The sequence below is a fragment of the Vidua macroura genome, chromosome 12, assembly GCF_024509145.1.
Source record: "Vidua macroura isolate BioBank_ID:100142 chromosome 12, ASM2450914v1, whole genome shotgun sequence".
NCBI lineage: Eukaryota > Metazoa > Chordata > Aves > Passeriformes > Viduidae > Vidua > Vidua macroura.
Window position 1 is genome coordinate 820700 of NC_071582.1, and position 25072 is coordinate 845771.

General features: G+C 40.7%; 3 protein-coding genes across 12 annotated transcripts in view; 2 read left to right on the plus strand and 1 right to left on the minus strand.

Moving 5' to 3' along the window:
• DNAJA4 (DnaJ heat shock protein family (Hsp40) member A4) overlaps positions 1–25072 on the plus strand; it is a 73607-nt gene that overhangs the window by 8250 nt on the left and 40285 nt on the right. The gene's annotated exons all lie outside the window — the stretch shown is intronic.
• On the plus strand, positions 4940–18268 carry IDH3A (isocitrate dehydrogenase (NAD(+)) 3 catalytic subunit alpha). 2 transcript variants are annotated; one of them, XM_053988544.1, is made up of 11 exons: positions 4940–5041; positions 7123–7185; positions 8880–8963; positions 10121–10235; positions 10781–10968; positions 11195–11328; positions 11928–12030; positions 12112–12176; positions 14005–14089; positions 14577–14729; positions 16618–18268. In XM_053988544.1, exons 1-11 carry the CDS (start codon positions 5015–5017, stop codon positions 16699–16701), a joined length of 1101 nt encoding a protein of 366 aa, XP_053844519.1. In that variant the 5' UTR covers positions 4940–5014; the 3' UTR covers positions 16702–18268. The 2 variants fall into 2 exon arrangements, with proteins under 2 accessions (XP_053844519.1, XP_053844520.1); XM_053988545.1 differs by lacking the exon at positions 4940–5041 and adding an exon at positions 6527–6610.
• ACSBG1 (acyl-CoA synthetase bubblegum family member 1) overlaps positions 18526–25072 on the minus strand; it is a 41166-nt gene continuing 34619 nt past the window's right edge. For 6 of the 9 annotated variants that reach the window (XM_053988522.1, XM_053988529.1, XM_053988521.1 and 3 more), the window contains 5 exons: positions 24431–24664; positions 23654–23871; positions 21740–21879; positions 20499–20745; positions 19454–19633 (listed from right to left, as the gene is read on the minus strand). In XM_053988522.1, coding sequence (XP_053844497.1) covers positions 19524–19633; positions 20499–20745; positions 21740–21879; positions 23654–23871; positions 24431–24664 — 949 coding nt within the window. In that variant the 3' untranslated portion in view covers positions 19454–19523. The other 3 variants (XM_053988527.1, XM_053988526.1, XM_053988525.1) reach the window with 3 other exon arrangements.

A 25072-nucleotide genomic window follows, 5' to 3' on the forward strand; every position in this document is an offset into this window, starting at 1 on the left:
CCTATTATGTTCCAAAAAGTTCTCCACAGGTAAGTCAAAACATTAAAAATAATTTTTAAAAATCTGCAAAATACAGTATTTCAATTTTTTAAAAAATAAAAAACCCAACAATCTATAAGGGCACCTTGAGACAAAGAACTTGCACTGTTCTGAAAGTTCTTACCTGTCCTCAACTCTGAATGAGGTCCATGGTTGGCTTTAGTGGTTATATGTATAATTAAGCATGCGTGCTGATCTGGTGCTACTGAAATAAATGCAAGAGATAAGAGCCGCTCTCAATCAGACCAGGCCAATACTTAGGCAAGTGATTTGCATGAAAAGGCATTCTGTTCACAGCCACCTACTTCAAGCTGCCCATCTATGCAAATCAGATTAAATACAAATGGCCAAATTACCTCTAATGTCATTATACAGAAGTTAATTGGCAGCAGGGGCGGATTTGGCTCCGTATCTTTTAATCTTGTGATTCTGTACGTTTAACAGCACTCCTACAGTGAAAAGCTGACATCCCATCTCTTCATTTTTCACCTGCTTTTCTATTCCTGGCTGCTTCCCCTATACCCTAGATGACAGACACATGAGAAAGTCTCTGTCTTTTGAATCTAAATAACAGCAGTAAAATAGCAGCAGAGCTTGATGGAAAGCATTAACTAGGTAGGATTTACCTGTGGTTACAATGTAGGCCAGAGGATTCAGATATAAACTGCTAAGGTTTACACTATACCAGCTAGCTCTTCTCAAGCATATCACAGTGGTAACTACATCTCAATGCACAATTACCTTGCTGTGCTAATTGGGTAAAATTTAAAGACAGTATAATACACAAAGTCTTTTTCACTCCTGTTTGTTTGTACATGTCAAAGTTCAGATGATCTTCCAGTTCACTCTTCTGGACTTCTATCTGTTTCTATTTATCAAAGATTAGCTTATTTGCCGGTTGGGTGTTAAGTAAACTTACTGCCAGCATGTTGTTGCTGCAACAAATCTATAGTTTTCAATGTGCACAGCAAGAACTGACCTTAAATACTACCAGTACCACCACATTTCACTGTATTTCAGTTTTTTAAAACTGTTTGCCAAATTAAGTAGTTTTAAGCTATTAGAAATAGATAACAAACATCTTGCAATAGGTTGCAGATAAAGTTTTGTAAGGAGGACAGTATATCTAGAATAGTCTTGCCATTGTATCAGAGACAATAGTTAAATAGCCCCTGCTCACCTGCTTTAGAAGTTTAAATCCCAGAGCAGGAAATACACTGTTATTCATGCACCCCAGTGTAGTACTGAACAGCAAGATGGGTGTCAGCTGCAATGGCCTCAGCTGACCACAGCTGCAGGAGTTTATTTCCACAGCTACAGCTCAGGCAGTGGGACACACCAGGCTGGCAGCTCCACACAGCCTTTGGTGCAGGTTTCTCTGCTGTGAAGTGCTGCAAGCCCTGGCTGTCACAGCAGGTGATTGATCTGATTTATTAGGAGAGGCGTAAGTTTAATGGCCTCCAACAGACAGGTCAGAGTACCTTAAGTTGCCTCTGTAAATTATGCAGTGAGAATGTGAAGGTGGTGTAAGTATAAACTCTAACCCCTCACCAAAGGAGACTCAAGCCACTCACTCAGACCACTTTACCACAAGAGGATCCACACAGAGTTTTAACAGTCACATTCCATATCTGCTGCTTTCACATATTGGTTTGCTACAGCTTTTAGTAGGGAAGAAAAGAACCTAAGAAACTTCACACCCATTACACCAAGTATTCCAACAACTTCCCTCTCACACAGATGTTTCCTTGCAGAATAACTGTTCATAAAGAGTTACTTTGTTAGCAAAAAGAACACTTTTGATCTAGAGGGGCTGCCTATACATTTATTCTGTTATTACCTTGCACAAGTCCTTAGGGCCCACTGCTACTGCAGGTCTAAGTAACTGTGATCACTACTTGCAATGGGAGAAGTTCTGTCCTCCACTGATGCTGTAAAAATCTCCTGATTTGTTTTATTTACTGGAAAGCTATTCAAAATTCTGTTTGCATAAAGAAAAAAGATTAACATTCACCTTATACAGCTGCTGTGGAGCTAAAAAAAAAGTTCCTTAAAGATGCTACTGAGCTACAAAACAATACAATTGCAGAAACTATAAATAAAAAATGAATTGTAAATACACAGTTATGAAAACCTAATATATATGAAAACTTACAGTTTTTGCTTGTGCAGTGGGTTAAAAAGTTGCTTTTCCAAAACATGGTGGATGGGAGGATGCTCAGACTCCACTAAATTTGTCTAGAAGTGTCCTAGGGTGACGTTATGGTGCTTGTATCCCAAATCGTGTGTTCTGTTCATGCCTGATATTATGTTCTGTGCCTTCAGGACTGACTCTGAAAGTGAAGGATTGGTTTGTCTTGTTATCAGCTGGCTCACCTCCCCCCATGCTCTGTGTCTAGGAGAGGCTTGGCTGGCTTTGCTTGCTTGCTTTCGCTTTGCTTTTGCTTATTAGTTTAGCTAGGCAGTCCAATTTTTACCCTGGACTGTTTCTTTTTCCCTTCCCTTTCCCTAATATCATCTAAACCTGCTCTGGACCTGGACCTGGGAAACATCAAGAAACACCAAGAGTCTGCATTTTTGTGACCTGCAGCAGCCATCCCCAGCGCCAGAGACTGATAGCTGGGCAACCACTCCCAGGAGAGACTTTCTGAATTTGTCATCTCTTCAGAACGGTGAAAGGGTTTTGTCATCTGGTGTTGTTTTTTTGTATTGGAGAGCGTTTTACTTGTTAAATAAACAGGTTTTTTTTCACTTCTCTCTGAGGAAATCCTTCCCGAACCAGGTGGGGGAGGGGCTGTGGGGGGTTTGCTTTCTGGGGGCTCCTTCCAGAGGTCTTCTCCCAAATTTGCCCTAATCTAGGACAGGAAGTGATATCCTGTGAGAGGAGGCTTCATGGGCTTGAGCTTTGAGGAATGAATAAACAGCTTGAGAAACACGCAAGACTCGCGTCTCTCAAACTAGGAAAAGCTGCCGACTTCGCTGAGGAGCAGGAACTTTCTAGGGAGTTTTAATGCTAAAGAAAATAAACAGAAAGGAAAACCTTAGGTGAAAATGTGTTGGTTTTATGATCTTATCTATCTAGTTTAAAAATACACCATGTTAGAAAAGGAAGGCTTCTGAGTGCATTTTGTTAAGCCTAATTTATCCATAATAAATAGAAATTACCTTTTTTTTTTTTAAAGGTGTTTTACACAAGGCAATGTCTTGCCTCAAGGACAAAATAATAATAATAAAAGTAATGGTTGCCTTAGCAGGCTAAATGTAATATAATGAATTTCCCCATAGGGAGTGGCAATACAGCGATCACTAGGGGAATGGCAGTATTGTTGTATCCTCACAGGTATTATTTTCTTAAGCAAAGTAACTACTCATGGGTTTATTACTGTCTTGCGCAGCCCTTCTCAGAACAGATCCAAACCAGCCACTGTTAACGCCTTATTACTGTAGCATTATTATGGTAACACCCGCAAGACATAGACAAATGGGTGTTGAAAATGCGTACAAGAATTCTCCACAGTATCTCCCCTCCCCCCAGTTTTCAATCCAAGTGCAACCTAACAATGTAGATGCAGATACAGTCACAAACACAAGAAAGCAACACGAATCTGCTCACTATGTATATAGTTGCCAACACTGAGCTAAGTAACTGGAAAGTCTGCTAATAATCTACTAACTCTATCACCAAGAACTGGTACACAATTAGTCTTGGACAAACCTCACATTTCTACGTTGCCAAGTGTAAGAAAGGTAGAAGTTTTTAGAAGCGGCCATTCCCAGAGGTATGACCTCAAAGTGCCTTACTTCTAGCTCGGTGCTTTTCTCTCCGGAAGGCGCGGTTGTCCCGCCGCCCCAGCGCTGCTGACGAGCCCTGCCCGGGGCGCGCCGGGCCCGCGGCTCCGGGAGGCAGCGGGGTCGGGCACTGCGGCCTCAGGGCCCCTCACGCCCCCGCCGCTCCTCCAGCTGACACACCAGCAGCTTTTAAAAGTAATGAGACAAGTACCTCAGAAAGGAGGGCAAAAACAAGTCTTAAATTGTCCCGATTTCAACAGCTTTGTTTTTAACACTTTAAAGTACATGGGCTTAGGAGGCTTCTTATCTACTTCAACAAAAATCTGGCGTCTTTCTTAAAAACTATTTTTTTCCCACAAACGACCAACATCCTCCGGGGGCACCAGGCCGTCCGCCCCGGCGCCTCCCGCACCCGGGAGCGGGAGTTCCCCGGCAGCCCCTCCACCGCGCCCCGGGATGAGGGCCCGGGGAAGGAGGCTCGGACCGCGTCAGGCAGAGACAGGCGGGAGCTGAGGGCCCGGGGAAGGAGGCTCGGACCGCGTCAGGCAGAGACAGGCGGGAGCTGAGGGCATGGGGAAGGAGGCTCGGACCGCGTCAGGCAGAGACAGACGGGAGCTGAGGGCATGGGGAAGGAGGCTCGGACCGCGTCAGGCAGAGACAGGCGGGAGCTGAGGGCATGGGGAAGGAGGCTCGGACCGCGTCAGGCAGCGGCGGGCGGGAGCTGAGGGCCCGGGGAAGGAGGCTCGGACCGCGTCAGGCAGCGGCGGGCGGGAGCTGAGGGCCCGGGGAAGGAGGCTCGGACCGCGTCAGGCAGAGACAGACGGGAGCTGAGGGCATGGGGAAGGAGGCTCGGACCGCGTCAGGCAGCGGCGGGCGGGAGCTGAGGGCATGGGGACGGAGGCTCGGACCGCGTCAGGCAGCGGCGGGCGGGAGCTGAGGGCATGGGGAAGGAGGCTCGGACCGCGTCAGGCAGCGGCGGGCGGGAGCTGAGGGCCCGGGGAAGGAGGCTCGGACCGCGTCAGGCAGCGGCGGGCGGGAGCTGAGGGCCGCGGGCGCTGCCGCAGCGGCGGTCCCGGGGCGGGGCTTCGCGGGGCAGGGCGGGGCCGCCGCTCCCCACGCGCCGGTTCCGGTTTAGCGGCGGGCGCGGAGCTCTCGGGCCTTGGCAGCCGCGGTGCCCGGGCGCGTCATGGCCGCGACCGCGTGGATGCCCACGGTAGGCAGGGGGATGGGCCGGACCCTGCTCCGCGGCGCCCGGGACGCGCCCCGGAGCTTGCTGGCGCCTGAGGCGCGGCCGCCCGGCCGCAAGGTCGCGGTGCCGCCGGGCCCTGGCAGCGCTCCGAGGGGGGAATGGCCGCGGGGCTCGGGCCGAGTGGCGGCCCCGCGGCGCTCGCGGGTCCTCTCCTTCCTCCTCCCCACTCCCCGGGACGGCGGCGGGAAGGGGCCGCGGGTGCCGTTATTCGAGCGGGCCGGGGAGGCGCCGCGCCATCCCTCCGAGCGGCCTGCGGAGAGGTCGCGCCGTAGAGGTCACAGCAGCGGCGGGACCACCGCGGCTGCGGGCAGCTCCCGGTGCGCGCCTGGCAAGCAGCACCGTCTGAAACGCCATTCCCGCAAAGAGCCCGTGGCAGCGGGCACTGCAGAGCCGGCCGGGGAGAACTGCTACCGCGTTCTGCCTGGCGGCTCTCTGGCCCCCACACCTGTCCTCTGGGATTTACAGCTCTGAACCATTCTGAAACGAAGGCCTTATCCCGGGGCTGTCACGGAAATACTGTTTTTTTTGCCTTGAGGAAATGAAATTTATTTTGTACCTTTAAATAAGAGCCTGCTTGAGGCAAAGTTATTGAGGCCGCCCCATTTAACCTATCTGCTAAGGTAAGGAAGAACTGTCAAGAGCTAGTCATGACACGTGACGTTAAGGTCAGAATGGATCAGTTTTCCTTGGGTGGATTCTTTGTTGGTGTTACCAATGTTGAACTTCAGTATAATGTACTAAGCCCTTGATTTCTGACAAGACAGACTGTGCCCTTTCCAGGGCTACTCTGGAATGTGAATCCTGATTCTATATGCAGGAACTGTACTAGGAGAACACTTACCCTTCACAGTCAACTTCACATTTTCATTTGATTACTCTGCCTTCATCCTCAACCACAGGGCCTGCTTTGGTAAACACGGCTTGCCTGTTGCAGTGACCGTGTACATCTCATGTGGGGCTACAAGTAAAAATAGATCTAGCTTAGATTACTTCTCCCCCAGCATTCATTACAATATGAGAATTATATTATTTCTAGTTGCTTCTATTGGTGCAACGTAGTTTGTTCCTTTTGCCACACACCATTCTGTCAGTAAAGAAATAACAAATGCAAGCGGGACAGGAGAGGAATACGAATTGTCAAAGTCATTTCTAGTCTGATAGCTACAGACAGCCTCCATATGTGAGTTTGGCAGAATTGAAGTAGTGTAAGCAGTTAGAAGTCTTCTGGCTCTTAAGTCCCAGAGGTATCAGTCGTCCTAGAGAGGAGGAGGTTAAGATTGGGAGGCCGTGATTTTTGTACAGAGTAGGGATTTTGTCCATGGTGCTAAGCTGGGCAAGAGCCCAAGCTTAGATACCATCCCAGTTTTGAAGCTTAATGCCAGTTAGGAATGCTTAGAAAATGTAATTCTTTTGACTGTGATGTCTAGACTTGTTGCTATGGTGAATTTTGTCTTCGGTGTGCATTTCAGTTCCACTTCTAAAAAACCGTCAGGCATGCAGAAGGCAACAGTACAGCACCTACAGGTATAAAAGGTACAAGAACAAAATTCACCACAGTTTGAATGGAAGAAGGGACACTAATGTAAAGTAGTTTTGGAAACATCACCTAAAATGTGTAAAAATACTGTCCACCCAGCTGCTACCAACGAAGCGTTTGATTTTTCACTTTGCTTTCCGCTTGTCTTCGTCCTTGGCATGTGATGTATTTAGTCAGAGCTCCTGCAGTCGTGCTTCCAGCATGCTGTGTGTGAGGACTCCAGGTGAGGTGCAGGGGCCCCCAGGCAGGACAGGGGCATGGGGCAAAGCGTGGCTGTCCTGGGCTCACCTTGTGCTAAGAATACCCACAAGGCGTTGCTGCTCTGAGTGTTCGACTGCAACTTGGCAAAGCACTGGGTACTCTGGTTTCATTTGAATTTTTATACTAGTTTGAGATAGGAGATTTAAAGCAGTATGACTTTAAAAAGAAGATTTGCTGCTATATTGTTAAACTTGTAAAATCCTGTTTGTGCAGTAAAAGAGCATCTTTCTGTTTTGGATTTTTGCAGGTTTCTCGATTGCTAGGTGCTTTCAAAAGCCAAAAAAAGGTGACCAGAAGTTTTGGTAATACTGTGAGTATAATAGTCCCATTTTTTTCTTTTTAAGAAGTTTCTCAATAAGCGGGTTTGAAAATTTATAAGAACGCTGTTGTTATTCTTATGTTCCCAAAAAATAAGGGCCAAACAAGTGAACATGCATGCTCTTTATGCCATCCTGGATTTATATCAGTTAATCACTGTCATTGGCAATTGCATATCAATGTGAGAATATAAAAGACTCTAGCAAAAAATAGAAGTAGTGTGGAAAGTTTTCACAAAATACAGACATAAGCCAATCTTCTGGAATTCATCTGGGAATGAGCAAATAAATATTGGGCAAAATAGAAAGATTGTTGAGAAGCTTCTCTTTTTCTTTCTTTTGCAGACTTCCCTCTAAGCACTAGATTTACTTTACTGCTGCTTTTAGAAGTCCTTGCATCTAAAATTCTGCCTTTTCAAGGTCCTCTTTAAACTATCTTAGACGTTGTATATTTCACTGTAGATGTTTTACCTTCTTTTTTGTGTATGTGTTTGAAGTGCCCATGGGCATTCTTTTTGGTGAAGGCAAGAGCAGGGCTCAGCACCCTTAAGCAGGACTTAACCTTAAAGAGGAACTGTGGCTTTTCATGATAAGTTTCATAGAACTTAGTACAATAGTTAGAAAAGAAACTGAAGGGTCACTTATACAGTATAAAAATCAGAAGGTGAGGCACCCCTGGTTCTATTGAAAACACTGAGTTTCAGGCTCAGGTGGAGCCCTGCAGTGCTGCCAGACAGCACTGTACTAATCTTGAGGCATTTCATCAGTGTCAGCTTGCTCAGCAGCAGTGTTCTTTTATCTGAAGCTCTGTTTATTTGTTGCACACAGTGAACTTCTTTGGCTCAAAAGTTAAAAAATCAATCAGTCAATATATATTGAAGTTCTGGCCTGTGAGTTGATTCTGTTGGGGATTTTTCAAATAATGTATGTGAGCTGCCTTTTTTGTAGGTAATAACGAGCCCATAAAACCTGCTGGATCTCTTTAAATAAAACAAAATGAGCTGGAGCATGTACCCTTAGAACAGTGATCATAATTCATTTTTTTCTTCAAAGAAGAATACATTCTTCCTCTGCCTTTTGTTGAGCCTGGGCTGTGCATTTTTTTTACTTGCTTGATGATGATAAAAGAAACAAAACTGAGGGCATTGTGAGAGGTAAATAAGTTGGTATTGTTTGAAATGCGTCTGAGATTTGTAGGAGGTCACTTGAGAAGTTTAGCTTGGCATGACTTTTTTTTGAGGTGAATATAGCTGTTCATACATGTAATAATTTCTAGCATGTGTCAGTATCATGCAGCATGTTGATAATATTGTAGACATATGTTGTATTACCATAACTAGGTAATACAACTTGCTCTCCAGATTTCCAGAGGAAAGCATGCTACGTTCATTAATTTCAAGAAGTACTGAGCAGGAATCTGCCTTTCACATTCGGCCTCTGTTTTGAAATAGGAAGAGGTAGTAGGTGAATTTTTAAACAATTCTCTCAAAGCATTTGCACACGCCCTTGGAAAGCAAGCCAGTCCTTCTCACTTCTGTCCAGGACTGCTGTTCTTCATAGTGAATATTTGGTAAAGGAAAATTTATTTTATTTTCTAATAGTTACTTGGTTCCTACAACACATGAAGATGTTTTCTATGTGGAAAACAAACATTCATTTGTTGTACTACTGATATTTCTTTACCTAGGTCCAAACAGTAACTTTAATCCCAGGAGATGGCATAGGACCTGAGATTTCTGCTGCTGTCATGAAGATCTTTGATGCTGCCAAAGTAAGTCATATTTGTCTTGCTAGAAGCATTGCAAATTGAACTACAGCAACAAATATAATTAGGCATATTAAAAAAAGCTTAAAATCTCTCTTAAGACATTAAGTCATATTTAAGCTATTAAAACAACTTTCCAGTAGAAAGAGTTTGAAGCTTCAGCTAATAAATGACAGGAATGTGATACCAAGGCACGCACTTAAACTGTTAGCTGACAGAAGATTAGAGACTTGAGAGCAAATGCTGTGTTTGATTTTTGGAAATACGAACTCAATGTCATATGAAATCACCTTGTTGATGTAGTAATCCTGAGCAACTGACAGGATATTCTTTCATTTATTATGACTTCAAGTGCAGGTCAAAAGTGTGTGTGAAAGTACTGGCTTATTTTAGCAATCCAAGTGCTGTGCTGCCAAACACATTAACTTCAGTGATATGAAAACTTACTGTATCCAAGAACTGTTCTCTTACCTATCTAAGAAACTTCACCAGACCTTGTCAAGTTTCCTTTAAAGGAAATACAGCTCTTCAGGCAAGATGCCTGTTAAATTGTTCCACATTAGTAACAACACCCAGGCATATTCCCTTTTTATTACAACTATCCAACGTGGATTTAAAAACGTGAAGTTTCTTTAATGATGTTGTATCTTTTCATTTGTGTATGGTCATTCCTGATGAAACGAATGGGTGGCAGCTTGTCTCCACTTAGGAGTCCTGTGGTGAATGCAAATTCAGAAAGCATTGTGGAGCATGTGCAGATTTTCAGTGAGATAACAGATACACATCTGTGTCATGCACAATCTTCCAGTCAGTGGGGATGACAAGTCCTCAATGAATTCAGCTTTAAAATGTTGTCTCTTGTATACAAGGAACTCAACAGCTCTAAAACCTTGAAATAAATAGCACTTGTGTATATGATATCTAGGGTGCCATTGTGGTATTCACATTTATGATGATTTGCTGCTCACAATATTTCATTTCCACTTACTTAATTACATTTTTCAAAAATTACTTTAGTTCAAACATCTCATGCTTACCCTCACTCACCAGAGAAAATAGTGTTTAGAAAGGCCTGGACAAAATTCCTTACACACCTTCTTGTGAAAGTTAAAACTTGAAGCAAAGTCACGACATTAAAGTTAACATAGAGTATGTGTGTTTAGGCACCTATTCAGTGGGAAGAGAGGAATGTTACGGCTATCCAAGGACCAGGAGGGAAGTGGATGATACCCCCAGAAGCCAAAGAATCCATGGATAAAAACAAAATGGGATTAAAAGGTATTTTAGGGGTTAATACACAGATATTAAATACTGTTATGTTTATAATGAGTTTGATGTAAAGCCAAAGTTCTTCCTCTGTAGCACAGTAAAATAGGGGATAGCTTGTCAGGTAGTTGTCTGTAATCTTGGAATAGTCCTTGCAGGAAAGGTTCATGCAATTTCCAAGCCATAAGTTTGATAGTTATTGCAGTTGAAATTGGGTACATAACAACCTTTGGACTCTCTGCAGAAGGCATTCCTAAGATACACAATAGTATGCAATAACTACATTACTAATGAGCAGTATCTTTATATGTTTTAATGAATATGTTTTGTAAAATCTGTTCTGTGTAAGGCTCGCAATTTGGCCTTTGCCCAGTTGATGAATGTGCCTGAGCAGTAGTTGACAGAACAGAGAATTCCCATGGCATTCCAGCATAAGGGTGAAACAGGAATTTGGAGATCCTCTGTAGGAGTCCCACGTTACCTAGCGTTTCAGCACAGAGATCCATGGAGGGTTTTATTTACTCATTCATCCTTGTGTACCTTTTTTTTCCCCCTAGGGCCTCTGAAGACCCCGATTGCTGCAGGGCACCCATCAATGAATCTGCTGCTGCGTAGAACCTTTGACCTTTACGCCAACGTGCGTCCGTGCGTGTCCATCGAGGGCTACAAAACGCCCTACACAGACGTGAACATCGTCACCATCCGCGAGAACACTGAGGGCGAGTACAGCGGCATCGAGCACGTGGTGGGTGCCTCAGCTGCTGCCTTCTGCTGCCTTTCTGTTTCAGCACTGCTAACTTTGCCCATCTCTGGGGGTTCAGTGAGATTTTTTTTTTTTTTTTTTTTTACCTTTGGCACCCATGAGAAAGTTCCTCCATTGTGAAATGCATTCTGCCTCACTCAGAATTCTGCTGCTTGGTTCCAAATGGGAAGAATGAACTTGCACTGCTGATGCACTTCCTGTCTTTCAGATTGTTGATGGGGTTGTGCAAAGCATCAAGCTGATCACAGAGGAAGCCAGCAAGCGCATTGCAGAGTTTGCTTTTGAGTATGCCAGAAACAATCAGAGAAGCCACGTGACTGCTGTGCACAAGGCAAATATTATGTATGTTGACACTTCTTTAGAGAAAAACAACCAAAAAAAATCCCCAAAAATATAATCATAAATAACTGCTTAAATCTTATTAAATTGTGAAACTTCTGCTGATGGCACTGGGAGTCAGTAAAATGGGAAAAATTCAAGTAAATGCCTCCTAAGAAAAATGGGCAATACTGATTCAGTATTGACAGGGCTGAGATAATTGTGTGCCAATGTTCTTACTAGCAAGTTTGTAGTAATTCTTCCTCTCAAAGCTCTTATTTTAGAAACTTTTAAACAAAGAAAGTTAATTTTAAAACTGAGGATGAAAGTGGCTGGTGTCTTTTGCAGTTTCCACACCACTTCATACTGAACTGAGTCATAACACGTGATACTATGTGACACCACCTTCACAAATTCGCTAAATCTTCCATAAATGAATATAAGTAATTCTGAGAATTAATGCATGCTGTTTAAGATACTGATACAGAAGTATTTTAGGAGGGATAAATAGTCACAAATCAAGTTTCTAATTCTAGTTAAACCCCTGTTGCATGCAGTTTTCTTTATCTCCAGTAATGCTTCCTTACAATAATTGCAATATTGTCTTGATTGTCTAATTGCAGGAGAATGTCTGATGGGCTTTTCTTGAGAAAATGCAGGGAGGCAGCAGAAAACTGTAAAGATATTAAATTTAATGAAATGTATCTGGATACTGTATGTCTGAATGTGAGTATTTTATGTTTTAGTTGTGGTTATTTTTTTTAGTTTGAATTCTTAACCTGAATGAATTCTCAACCTTCCTTCTAGATGGTTCAAGATCCATCTCAATTTGATGTGCTTGTTATGCCAAACTTGTACGGTGACATCCTCAGGTATGGAGATTTTAATTTAAACTCCCAGCATGTAAAATACTGACACTTTCCCAACAGCTACTGAGGTCACATGCAAGCCAGATCATCTTATACAGTCAGACTTCTTAACAGACATTAACTGCTTCAATTATTAATATACTAATGGGAAGAGCTATATGATGAGGATGTACTTTTTATTTTAAAAAATCTGTTTCTGTTTCTGGAGGCTATGAATATTGTTCAGATGGGACAGAGAGAAATTTCTCAATATGTGTGAAGAATGTAATGGCTTACATTGTAATAGAGAATGAACACCTGGTTAGATATTAGACAAAAACTTTCTCATCCTCAGCACTAAAACAGATTGTGTAGGGTGACTGTGGGACTATGATGTACAGGAAGCTCATCATATATTTAAATCAGTCTGCATAGTCACTGAAGAACTAAATGTGTGGCCTCTTCATATTCTGCCAGCTCTTGGTTTATGTATTACTTTTCCTTACTGTGAAATAAAATTTTGTATTTGAGTAACATTAGTACTAGAGGTTCTTTGTGTCTTGAAGGCAAAACCTATCAGCACACATTTTCCATTCTGTAAAATTATTAGGTAGAGTGTAAATTCCATTAAAGACCTGTAAAATGAAGTGTTTTAATCTGAACTATTAAGTGTATTATGTAACATAGTTTCCTTCTCACACCTCTAAGAAGCGATTGAGAAAAGAGTTGGAACTGGAATTTTTATTTTCAAGTTCAGCTATTCACATGTTAGAATCCATCTCCTGGTTTGGTACAGATAATAAATTTAAAGGTAACTTATGTAAAAGAAATGGTTCTTAAGCTTCTCTTAAAACAGCACTCTCTCTGTGATAAGGCTGTGCACGCTAAGAAAAATCAGATTCCAACTAATGCCTCTTGTTTTAAGAATTGGTGAAGGTGTGCACAAGGCCCTTACAGCAGCTCTTACTGTGTGAGTATTAGCTAAAAGAGATCAAATCAGAGGAGTCTTATCATCAATACCATTTCAAAGAGTTTATTATCACCCATTTTAAAGTTCTCATAGAAATTCCATTAAAAATTTCATCATTCTAAAGCTTTTCAATAAATTTGAGTCTGTTCTTGAAGAGGACACTGTCCCCACTGGGTGAGGTCTCACCTGCTGCTCTAAAAGTATGAACAAAATGCCAAGCAGCTTCCTTAGACTGAATAGATCTGAACAGGCAGAAGACAATCTCTTCTCTTTAAGCATTGAATACTTAGAGTGACAAATGCAGACTGTAGTCAGTTTTTCCCCAGGCATTTTGTAACTTAAGTGGTTTATTTTAGCTTAAAACAGTGCTCTGCAAAGTCATCCAAACTTTTCTCCTTGTTAGTGCTAAGCTAAGGACTAACTTAGCTTAGTATGAGCCAGGTTTGTAGGCAATAGTTATGTATGGATGTGAAAATAGCAGAGTTTTAAGAGCTTTGTTAATCAGTGTGTTCAGCTCAGAGGGTACAGTATGATGCCAATTGCAGTTAGTTTTTGAGACTTCTACACATATGCTGTGCTTCTAGTACTTTTTGTTGTGCCTGTGTCTTATCAGCTTTATTCTAGTATTTGGAATTTCCTTTTAATTTTCCTTTATTACATTATCTTCTGCTAAGTTCTAAGAATTTTCCAATGTTCTGACGGGGTACAGGTGGCTAACAGTGTCTGTTCTTTTTCTGTATTTTTCTCAGACTGTACAGGTGTATAAATTAAATTATAGTTGCAGTTGATTGATAAACAAAAATATTTTAATACCTTGCAGAGAGGAAATCATATATGGAAAAACTCATGGATTGTTTAATTTGGTGTTTGGGTTTTTTTCAGTGACTTGTGTGCTGGACTCATTGGGGGTCTTGGAGTAACACCCAGTGGAAACATTGGTGCCAACGGCGTGGCCATTTTTGAATCAGTAAGTCTTGTTACACACAAAGGCAGATCAGTATAACTTTGTCTCAACTTGAGAATCTAAACTTCTCCATGCCATACAATGTGGTTGACATTTAGCTAACAAAGATCTTCCCAGAACTCTTTTTTACTGCGAAGATACTCAAGCTTTACCCTGAGAGACTGGTTAAAGTAAATATTCCATGTAGGTTTTTTGCACATCCTTCTTTTGACCAATACTTTATTGCCCCACTTTTTCGTATGATAAATACCCTCTGTGAAATAGAACTTGAAGGGCTCAACTTAAAGGTATTAGGTGACCTAGTTTTCCTTTTCTGATGTCTTTGAATGGAATTGTTTTGGTCCTTGGTATCTCCTTTCCACTGACTGTATCACAGCAAAGTAAGTCCTGTTTTAACGTGAAGACCTGTGGCTCAGGTTGCTTGCACAATTGCCTAGGACATTTTAATCAGCCCTAATGACATAACAGATAGGTTTACTCTCATTTCTAGGTTCATGGAACAGCACCAGACATTGCAGGAAAAGACATGGCAAATCCAACTGCCCTCCTTCTGAGTGCTGTGATGATGCTGCGCCACATGGGAATGCACAAATACGCAACAAAGATTGAGTCAGCTTGCTTCGATACAATTAAAGATGGAAAGGTAACATGAGGGTGTGCAAATAAATGCACTGAATTAAAATCATATCCTATCAAAGCAAGAATTAACATGGAAGATTCATACCAGAGTGGGGGATGGCCTGCTGAGCTGGCCTGTTGCATGAGCAGTGCCACTGTCCTTCTCTGACAGTAATTATATTATCTTTGGTGATATTAAATATGCCCTGCAGTAATAAGAGGACAGGCTGTAGCATTCCTTTTGTCTCAGCAATGCTCATCTTAGATTTCCACAGCTTTATGAACTGCAGAATAGTAAACTGGATGGCTGTTTTTCAAGAAGTGGATCAGAGTTTTAAGTAACTCTTAGCATTTCATTTATGAAGTTTATGAAACCTGCAAAGCACATATATTGAAATCTGGATCCTGAAGTGAAGGACACTCATTTGCCTTTCACAGGCTTCATCATCCACTTTGTTTATAGCATTTCAGCCCTGACTGTAATACTTTTGTTTCTGTTTTTTCAGCTTAATTATTTTCTTTTTTCATTCCTACTGCTTTCATTCATTTTTTGACTACAAAAGAACAATTTTTATCCAGTATTAACTTTTTTCTCTGAAGATTGCATATGTTTCTCTTTGGAAGAGAGTATCTTCAGATTAATGACTCAAATGGGATATTGGGAGGGAGAGGGGACTTATGCTCTGAAACCTGACAAATTTGTGGTCTTACCATTATTGGTTCACTCTCCTACACTGATGTCCATCTCTTGAAAACATAGTTGGAAGGATTTTGAAGATTGCAGTTAAAGAGGATTAGCTAGTCATTCTGGTTGATTTATTTTAGGCAGGACCATGAGAAGCCGCTTTGTAATTAAAAGTAACAAGAATGCTGAAACCAAAAGTTGTCATCATTTTTGAGTTTGCAGCTATCTTGCTGTATGTAGGAGCCAGTTAAAAAAAAAATTAAACTTACAACTGCATAAAGAGGTGCTCCTGTAAAGTTTCCATTTATTGCTCTGGAAATTATATCCTCCATCTGCAGGTCAGTAATTCCATGGAAGATAACACTGCAAGTTTTGTGACAGGGCTACTTACAATGTTATGATTATACGCTCACAATGGAGACAATCTTTTTAATTGAAAAGCTCCATAATGCAATTTAAATTACAAGATCTTAAAATAGCAACCATGATTGCTTCTCTTGCTTGTTATTCCTCCCTTCCCCTCAACAAGTTAAGATATGTGTGTATGGGAGGGAAACTTAATAATTTTAATTACCTCCTACAGTGCTTCAATCTAGCTAGGTTGGACAAGCAATGTTGCCCCTTTTTTATTTTTATTTTACTGTCTTCATGATGCCAGACAGGAGTTGTACTTGATGAAAGAGATTTTGAACTCTACATTTCCTCTCTCTTAAATAAATGAAGCAAATTTTGAGAATTGTTAACATGCAGCATTAAGAGTTATGTGTGCTTGTTCTGCATGGGTTTTGTTAAAAAAAAAAGACCCAATATTTCTGAATTACTCTCGATTAGTTGTCCTTGTGCTAAGCCTTCATATATGAATTTTACTTCCAAAGGACAAACTTCTTACTGAAGATGTAAATACTTAATCATTAATTACACCATTAAAGCCCTTTGTAGAGCTTAGACCACACACACTTTATTCCTGTAGTTAGGTTAAAATCATGTTAAAATCACGTTCAAATCTGATAACATTATAAGTGCTTCATGTATACTTAGGTTTTCTCTCCCTGCACAGTCCTTACTGATGAAGTCTCTATGGGATGCAGCACTCAAACTTGATGTATTCCTGCTCACCTTACTTACCATCCATAGACAACACGTCATGAGAACATCCAGACTTGTTCGGAGACAAGACTGGCCCCAGAATACAATTCAGTAACGTTATTTTTTCCTTTCTTTCTTTCAGATCTTGACAAAAGACTTGGGAGGCAATGCCAAGTGTTCGGAATTCACAGAGGAGATCTGCCGCCGAGTACGGGACAAAGACTAAACCTCCTCCTCCTCCTGCTGCTGAGGACTCTGGAAGGACATGTCACAGAGTACAATATATGTAACCTGATATCCACATGCATAGAGTTTGCTTATCTCTTGAGAGCAAACTTTTTAGCTGAGGCCTCTCCATTAATAAATCTAGTCCATATGGCTACAAATGATGCTTGTGCCTGCTTTCGGTGGACTTTTCCAAGTGCTTTGTTTTATTTATTTTTTTCTATCTGGTGAACATTTTTATGTAAGTGAATTCCTTTATTGGCACTGTAACTGTCTAATAATTTTCCATTTCAATTAGAGGGTTTTACTTTCCACATAGAAAAATTAAAACCAGTACAAACAAACCAGTAACAGATCAGTGAAATATAAATGCACCTTAATGTTTAAACCTACTTTATTAATCTTACTGAAATTGAAAAGATAGGTTTTCAGCCTAGGAGTAGCACAAGATGCTCTTCATGCACAGAAACGGGTATAAAATAACTTAAAATAGCAATTTTGTGTTAGAAGCAACAAGAAAACCACTTTAATACTCTGGTGATTAATGAAATATAGCCCTGCCAACAAAAGGCACGAATTAAGAAATACAAAATTCTAGAGATTTAATCTATGTCTGTATTTTAAAAAAACCTACAACCATTAACAAGGGGTGAAAATTAATGCCGAAGTAAAGTTATTTTTTAAATCTCTATACCAAAATAATTCTTACAAGTTTTCCTCTCTGAAACACACTTTACAATAGAGTTCTAATGAGGGCAAACGATACAAAATTACTTCCACCATATATTGTGAGGGGAAAATATTAACTTTGCAGATTTACACTAAATATTTCATTACTTTGGCTAGACTGCGTTTTGTGTTGTAGTTTCTGCACAGTCTGTTCAGAGTGTCTTGCTGTATTGACTAGTAATTTTATTCTAGAAACACTGAATGTAAGAGACGAGTCCTAAATGGATTAAGACAGATCAGTGGTTTGGCTCTGGTGCCTATATTCCAGAAATACATTTCATCCCTATTCAAGGGGATCTGAATCTATTTTTCCCTTGCTTACTAAGCTTAATGGGTGCAAAAGCAACTCGTTGGCCTCCCTTCCCCTCCCCATCAGATGCAGGTTGTCACTCGAGTCGTTCTGATCTGTAACTATCAAGGCATTGCTTCCATTCCTGCACCTGACAAGAAAATACGTATTTTCAAACTTGTTAGTGTAGCACAGGATTATCCCTCCTGGCCAGAAGCAGGCTTCTTACAGCTTCATTCTATTAATAGAAAGTAAGTGGAGTAATATCTATTACAACTGTTTAGGGCTGGTTGTTTCAGAAGTAAAACAACTTTGGAGTAACAACTTTTTGTGTCACTCTCTAAAGCAAGCATCCCAGCTTTTTTATACAGTCTTACAACATGCTGGAGGAGAGTTATTCCTCCCACACTCTGCTTTTTGTGTATAGGGCAACATTTCTTTCTGTGTTTCCCGAGCTGCTGCTTCCTTGTTTCCTTAAGGTTGATATTGTTAAAGAAATTCTGAATTACCATTGCGCACAAAATGGGGAAGAATAAACTTTTCAAAGTCCTATCGCTCATTTTGTTTTTATAATCCTAGGCTGCTGCTTTGTCTTATATACTGAGCTGATTATTGGTACTTGCAACAAATCTTAGCTCTGTAAGATGTGTGAGATTGGTAATGGAACTTTTATAGAAACCTTACCCTGTTCTGCATCATTTCTTTGTCTCAATAACGTGCTGTGGCCTGCCTTGCCTGGGTGAGCTACCAGAGCTGTCTGCCAGAGATCACTTACAGCACACCCTTTACACAACGTTGTGCCAAGCATTTCCTTCTCATAATATGATTTATTTTGCATATGGGTAAGAAGAAACACAGCCCACATTTGTCAGAATTAGTGCAATATGAATACTGAAACATGCAGATACACACTGACAAACACTCAAAGAAAAGCACTGTAAACAATTTTAAAGAAGTTTCTGTAATAGCATTTTAATGTGAGAGCTCCTGTAGTTATTCCTTTGTGCCTTTCAGTCTTAGGGAGCTATTCCCCTGCTTCTGATTATTTGTTTTTATGAGAAATAGTAATGCTTATTCCAGCATGGACTTAAGAAGCGAACTGCTGTGTTCACAGAAGTCTGAATTCTAGGCCTTACAGAAACAGGAGTGTCCCCAGGTTAGTGAACAAGAAAGTGTTCGTTGGGGAGGGAAAAAAATCCCACCCCTTTTGATTTTTAATTTTTTTTTTTTTAACAATTATCACTGGAGTGGTATGGCAGTTTCATTGAGCAGTACTGCTAAAATAAATCATGAGCTACAGGAAACATCCTGTAGAACAAAAGAAAACAAAAGAAAAATAGAAGACTGTATAAAAAACTTGTTATGTTTTAATCTAGAGGAATTATATCTGCTTTATACAACACAGAAAGATGTTTTAGTCATTAAGGTAATAAAGTAAAAGCAGTATTCAAGAATGGACATACTGTAGATGCTTCTGTAAAAGGAGGACAAATGATCAGGTGAGTATCAGGAACAACTAAATTGACAGCAGCTTTCTAGTGGTTTGGTTCAATAGACTACAAACTTGAAGCATAAATCTTTGTTAATGCTTTTGATGAGAAAATACTTCCTTTTGTTCACAGATCTTTCTTAACGCTTGGAGGAAACACTTTTTATTCTTTATAGAAGGAGTCTACTTCATTTCGGTATTTCTCGAGCACAGCGAGCCGCTTCAGCTTCATTGTGGGACCTTAAAAGAGGGAGAATCAATTCCAGAAATAGGAACAAAAATTCCTACTCAGTTTGAGCTTTGGTGCCTGACTGTTTTATTGAAGAGCCTGTTGGGAAGAACATGGGCCCCTCTCAGCACAGATAAATGCTGAAAGTGAGAAGCAAGTGTGATATGTGAGGTTGCATCCACATAAGCATGAGGGAGCTGCAGAAAAGAAGGTGGTAATTGGCTATTATTTTTTTTCCTAAAAATATGTTTTTGAAAGCTTTTAAACAATTCCCAGTTCATTCAAAGAGCCTGGTAATGTGCTTTGGGGAGCTCCATTATCAAGCTTTCACTATCTTGCTGCTTTTTTTTTTGTTTTCTTTTAAAGAGAAACTTTTGATTCCTTAAGTTTTAGCTTTTATATTTTCTAGATCAGGACTGCTTTAGTGTATAACTCTCAAACTCCATAGCCTGTCAGCTACTGTTCTCCCACTTACTCAGAAAAAACAGTTTCTCTCTAGGCCTGAAACCCAAGGTCACCTTATTTTCACAGGCCCCGAAAAATGTAAACTGCAGTGAAGTGGGGGACGGGGGGCAAACGAGGGGAACGAGACCCCACCAGGTGAAGCTGTACCTGGACATCAGCCTCCGAAATGCAAACAGACCAAACTTGCATCTGCCTGAGCAACATGTGACCGTCGTCCATCTTGGGTGAGACTCCTGCACTGCCCAGGGTGCACCTTGTGAAGGCCTTTCAATAAAAACCTGCCCTTTATCTTTTAACTCTGTCTAGCCTCTCTTCTAGGTAGCCATTCCAGGCATCACTTTCAGTATTATTACTGAAGTTATTAACACTTTAATGCACATGGAATTAACCAAAATTGTTTAATTACCCAAAGCAATCCGAAATTTAAGAGCTCTACATGCAAATGAACACAGAGTCATAAATGTGTGCACAGAAATAACTCCAATTTTTGTATTCCTTACCACACACTGCATAACCATTTTTTCCTCCTGTACTGAATATTCTTTGATCAGCAGCCTCTTAACTTTGTGTACCTCAAGATAAATCAGTAAGTCTTACCTAGTTCTCCCCCAGAAATGGAAAAATCTCTTGGCAGGACAATCCATTTCTGAATGCAGTGAACCCTGTTGGTAGCAGTGCTGTTGACTCTGTCGATTCCCTCCTGGATGGCTCTGTAGGTCGCCTGGTCTCTTGTAGCTACAATCTCGGACACTTTGGTGGCTTTACTACCACTCCTCTGGCAGAAGTCTCTGGCTTGCTCTGTGAGAATGTCAGTAGGATCAGATGTATCTGGGTCCAGCACACTCTAAAATGTCAAATGAATTGAATCATTAAACATTCACTCTTACAAGGCATTAACAGGTTCTCTGACCAGGCCCTCTCCCCTGGGAAGAAGGCTCAGGATAAACACACAAACATCTGTAAGCCTTAAAAAGCAGAAACACCTACAGATCATAAAGGGCTTTTCTTTCCACTTGGCTACCAAATGCAAATATTGTCGGCTTATATGCAGATGTCATGAACAGAATTAAAACGTGTGAATGAGTAAGGCTATAGAGTCCATCTCTGACCTTGAATTTCATATTTTCCAAATGACTCCATTGTTACAGGGAAACATTTAGCTCATCATTCAATGGAATTGTTACGGTGTAATGTAAACAGCTCGAGATAGAAGTGTTCCTAGACTTCTTAAATTAGTATTTCTATTGTACCTGAAGATAGGGAGTATCAGCCATAGAGGTAAACAACTTCACCTAAGTGGCATTCACTGGGTATGTTCACAGAACTGAACTGCAGATGTTTTAGGAGAACAGTGATTTCTCAATTGATGCTTATACCACAGCAAGGCTCTTAATTATTTTGTTCCACTGTCATCATTCTTGTGTTATAAAAATAACAAATTGTAGAGAAAAGTTTCTGTTGGAAGGTTTCTGGGTTTGCCCATAACAGAAACATTTGTTGGTTTTGCTCATCTATAAACATAGCAGCCATTGTTGTGTTCTGTTACAAAAACTTCTCAATCTTCCAGCATTTCTTATATAAAAATGTGCATTTAAATAAAAAATAGCTCTTATTTGTACATGTACATTTGTACAGCAGTAAATATGTGGATGTTTAGCAGATCAGGTAACCCTCAGATTAGACTCAGCAGGATTTGTCTGTAGTTGCTACGTGTTTTTTCCCCCTGCTAACATCTTCCTATCTAATTTTAGGTCTTGTTACAAATGGTTCAAAATTATTATTCTTTTGTTAGGTGCAGGTATATAACTTCACTGAAGGCAATATTAAAACTGGTTTACCTTTAGGGTCAGGAACATTGACAAAAACTTCTTCTTATCTCCAATCACCATAGCATTACTAACAATTGGGAGTTCTTTTTTAACAGCATCTTCGATTGGAATTGGAGGCACATTTTCCCCTCCAGCTGTAATAATCAAATCTAGGCAAAAAAAGAAAGGCTATTAGTTGAATTCAAATAAATTCTAGAGATCAGGTTGATGTCTGGCTCAACCTGCTCTTCTTATTCTGCCATAAAAAATACGAGATTTTTTCCCAAGATAATATTTTCCAAATACCACAAATCCTATTAATTATCTTCAAAACAAAAATGCTACTATTTTTCAAACATGTGCTCAGGTTCTCACATCTCCCTCAGTATATTCGCTCCAGATATTTTTTACATAACCCAGTAACAGCTTATTCTCAAGGGACTGTTACATAACTGGAATTTTTCTTTGAGAGATCATCTCTTCCAAATTAGTATAGGATTCTCCTACTATTCTATTGTTGATATCTCACCAAAAAAGCAAGTTCATTGTTACCATGATTAAAAACAATTCTTAAATCCACCAAGAGGGGTCAGAAAAAAATAAGTTCCTACTGGAGGAAGTCTTGATAAAAGCAACATTTGTTCTGAAGTGTAATACCTATATTCAATGAAATTATTACAAACTTGAGTATTCTCTAAGTAAATTCCAATTCTTTGCTTTTGTTATATTGGTGACTTCCAATTGTGCTCAAATAATTGTCTTTGCAGCAGTTCAGAACATGCTTCAACAAGTAACAGAGACACACTTTTCTAGGTCTAACTTTTCCTTTCATTCCACCCTCCTTTTGTTATAGTCCTGTCTTTGTCTCAGATCCTCTACCAATCTCTCTGGCCCTTAGTTTTTCATTGTCCTTATTTGGACTTGGATTTAAAACTTCAATGAAACTGGACATATGGTCATTTCATCCCAGATTGTTGTCTACCTATCCTGTAATTTAGAGTAACTGCTATTAGTTCAGCAATCCAGACAGATATAAGAGAAACACAAATGTTATGAATTGAGACAAGGGGTTGTTACTGCTGTGCTAAAGGAAAATGAATCAGACAAGAAAAGAAGTTAAAATCAAGACAGCTGCATTTGGTGCAGGTTATTAATAGCACCAACTTCAGACCTGATTCCTAGCAGGACATGATGCCACCTGTGACAAATTCACTCATCTGTGTTATCTCCCTAGTGATTGATCTTGAGTTCTAAGATGATATTTACTCAATTCTTAAATCTTCCTCAGTTACATCTTGCCTGTGACCAATCCCACTGTCTGAATACATATCATGAAGAAAGCCTCCAAGTCAGCCATTGGCTAGTCTCTGTCTCGTGAGCCTTCAGCCAGTGTCCTGTAGTAATACTTAAGTGCACTGCTTCAGCTGTAGCTTTTCCTTTGGCTCTCAAGCTTCAGCTCTGGTCTCTGCAAACACTTAACCTAAGACACCAGAGGAACCGACCTCTGACCTACAGCAACGATTTCTGTGTAGCAGAGGCTGCCTCTCCTTCCTACCTAAACATTCTCATGTGCACTTAAGACACTGGCAAGATTCAAAGGGAGACTCGACAGCTTCATGACATCATTCAAATCAAACAAGACACATTAAACCTGTGCTAGTAGTTTATATTGTTAATTGTAATTAATACTGAGTAAAGGTGTGGGAGATGAAAAGCCTGGTTGTAGGAACTGAATCATCTCCACCTACTACAGACTAGAGGGAAACCTTCCCTGAACACAGAGCACACTGTGATTTCCTCATAGGAAAGTTTGTTTTACCTTCCTGCTAGGGCAATGCTGCCGGTATTAGAGGAAAGACACTTCATTAGATGGACTACAACTGAGAGATGACTGAATAGTGCTGAACATTCACCATAAACAGAGAGCAAGATGTTACCTATTACCTTTAATTCTTCCAGTGACATAGAGAAAGCCATCCTTGTCTAGCTTTCCTAAATCTCCAGAATGCAGCCACCCCTCCTCATCAAAGACTTCTTTTGTTCTGTCTTCCATATTTAAATAACCCATGAAAACAGTCCTTCCCCAGAAACAGATTTCTCCATTGCCTTCTGTATCTTTGTCCGCCAGTTTCACTCTGCATCCAGATGCTGGTTTACCACAGCTACCAGAGAAGAGAAGAAAAACCCCACAAGGATCACAGAAACATCAAACATAATAGTGATAAGCTGGCCAACGTGCCAAATCCCTGAAACTGTCAAAGTATCCGTAACTGCAATTATCACCATGTTGTAACTGTCCAACAGCCATGGACTACTCCTTCACTAAGGCAGATTTGTCAGGGTGTCTGAGCACTTTCTGGCAGTCTGTCTTGGCCTGTGCTTGCTGCTCTTCCCCCTGTATCTTCAGGCATAAAACCATTATTGGTTTTGAGGCCTTGCCCTCTCTTGGGCAAGGGCTAGAGTATATGTCAGATGTAGTCACTGTGTTTGGCTATAATGCTGCAACTCAGTCTCAGTGCTCCTGGCACAGTGTGCTGTGGAGTCAACCTGTTCAAATTCTGATCTGGAAATTATTCTGACCCTCAAAGTCACAACAGAGTGAAAATGCACTCAGGGAAAATAAAATAAGTTGCAGTATCTTTGCTGACCTTAGTAAATACTCTTTTCATAGATAAAATGAAACAGATCATATTAAAAAAATAGTAATAAAAGCAAAATTACCTGTGCTGCCTGTAAATGTAAGGCCCAGACAGGCAATGTGGGCCTGTGGTCTCACTCATCCCATAGGCCTCATACAGGGTGATGTTCAGACCCAAGAAGAAATACAGTGTTTCTGTATTGAGAGGAGCAGCACCAGAAAAGTGCTTCTGACAGGAAGAAAGCCCCAGTGCACTACGGATTTTTGCAAGCACTAAGTAGTCTGCTAATCTTGTCCAGAGCTGCTTTAGATCACTGCTGAGTACAAAACACATAAGGAAGTCAGAGCAACACAGGAAATTTTCAAAACAAAATCTGTGCCTGATTTTGTTTGGACATGTATTTGTCATTTGGTTTTGGGCGTTGACAGAAGTTAGAACATAAGAAAGGTGACACATTCATCCTTCTTTCATTTATTCAGTGTCTTTTGTTTCTCCTACATTTGGAGCCTTCCTACCTCCAACTCCTGAGGTATCTGAATTCAACAAATACATAAAGAATCGATAAAAACATATTGCATACAACACAGCTCTTGGTTTTTTATCAGTTAAATGTGTCTCTGAGAACATACACCATTGAAAGCTGAAATTTGTAAGATCTATCTGAGAAACTGAATGATAAGAGGAGCAAAGGAATATCATGGAATTATATTTTGGAATACCATTC

Coding starts and splice junctions, on each gene's coding strand:
- IDH3A (XM_053988544.1), top strand. CDS start 5,015: ATGGCCGCGACCGCGTGGATGCCCACG. Junction 5,042..7,122: donor CGACCGCGTGGATGCCCACG/GTAGGCAGGGGG, acceptor GGATTTTTGCAG/GTTTCTCGATTGCTAGGTGC. Junction 12,031..12,111: donor TGGATACTGTATGTCTGAAT/GTGAGTATTTTA, acceptor CCTTCCTTCTAG/ATGGTTCAAGATCCATCTCA.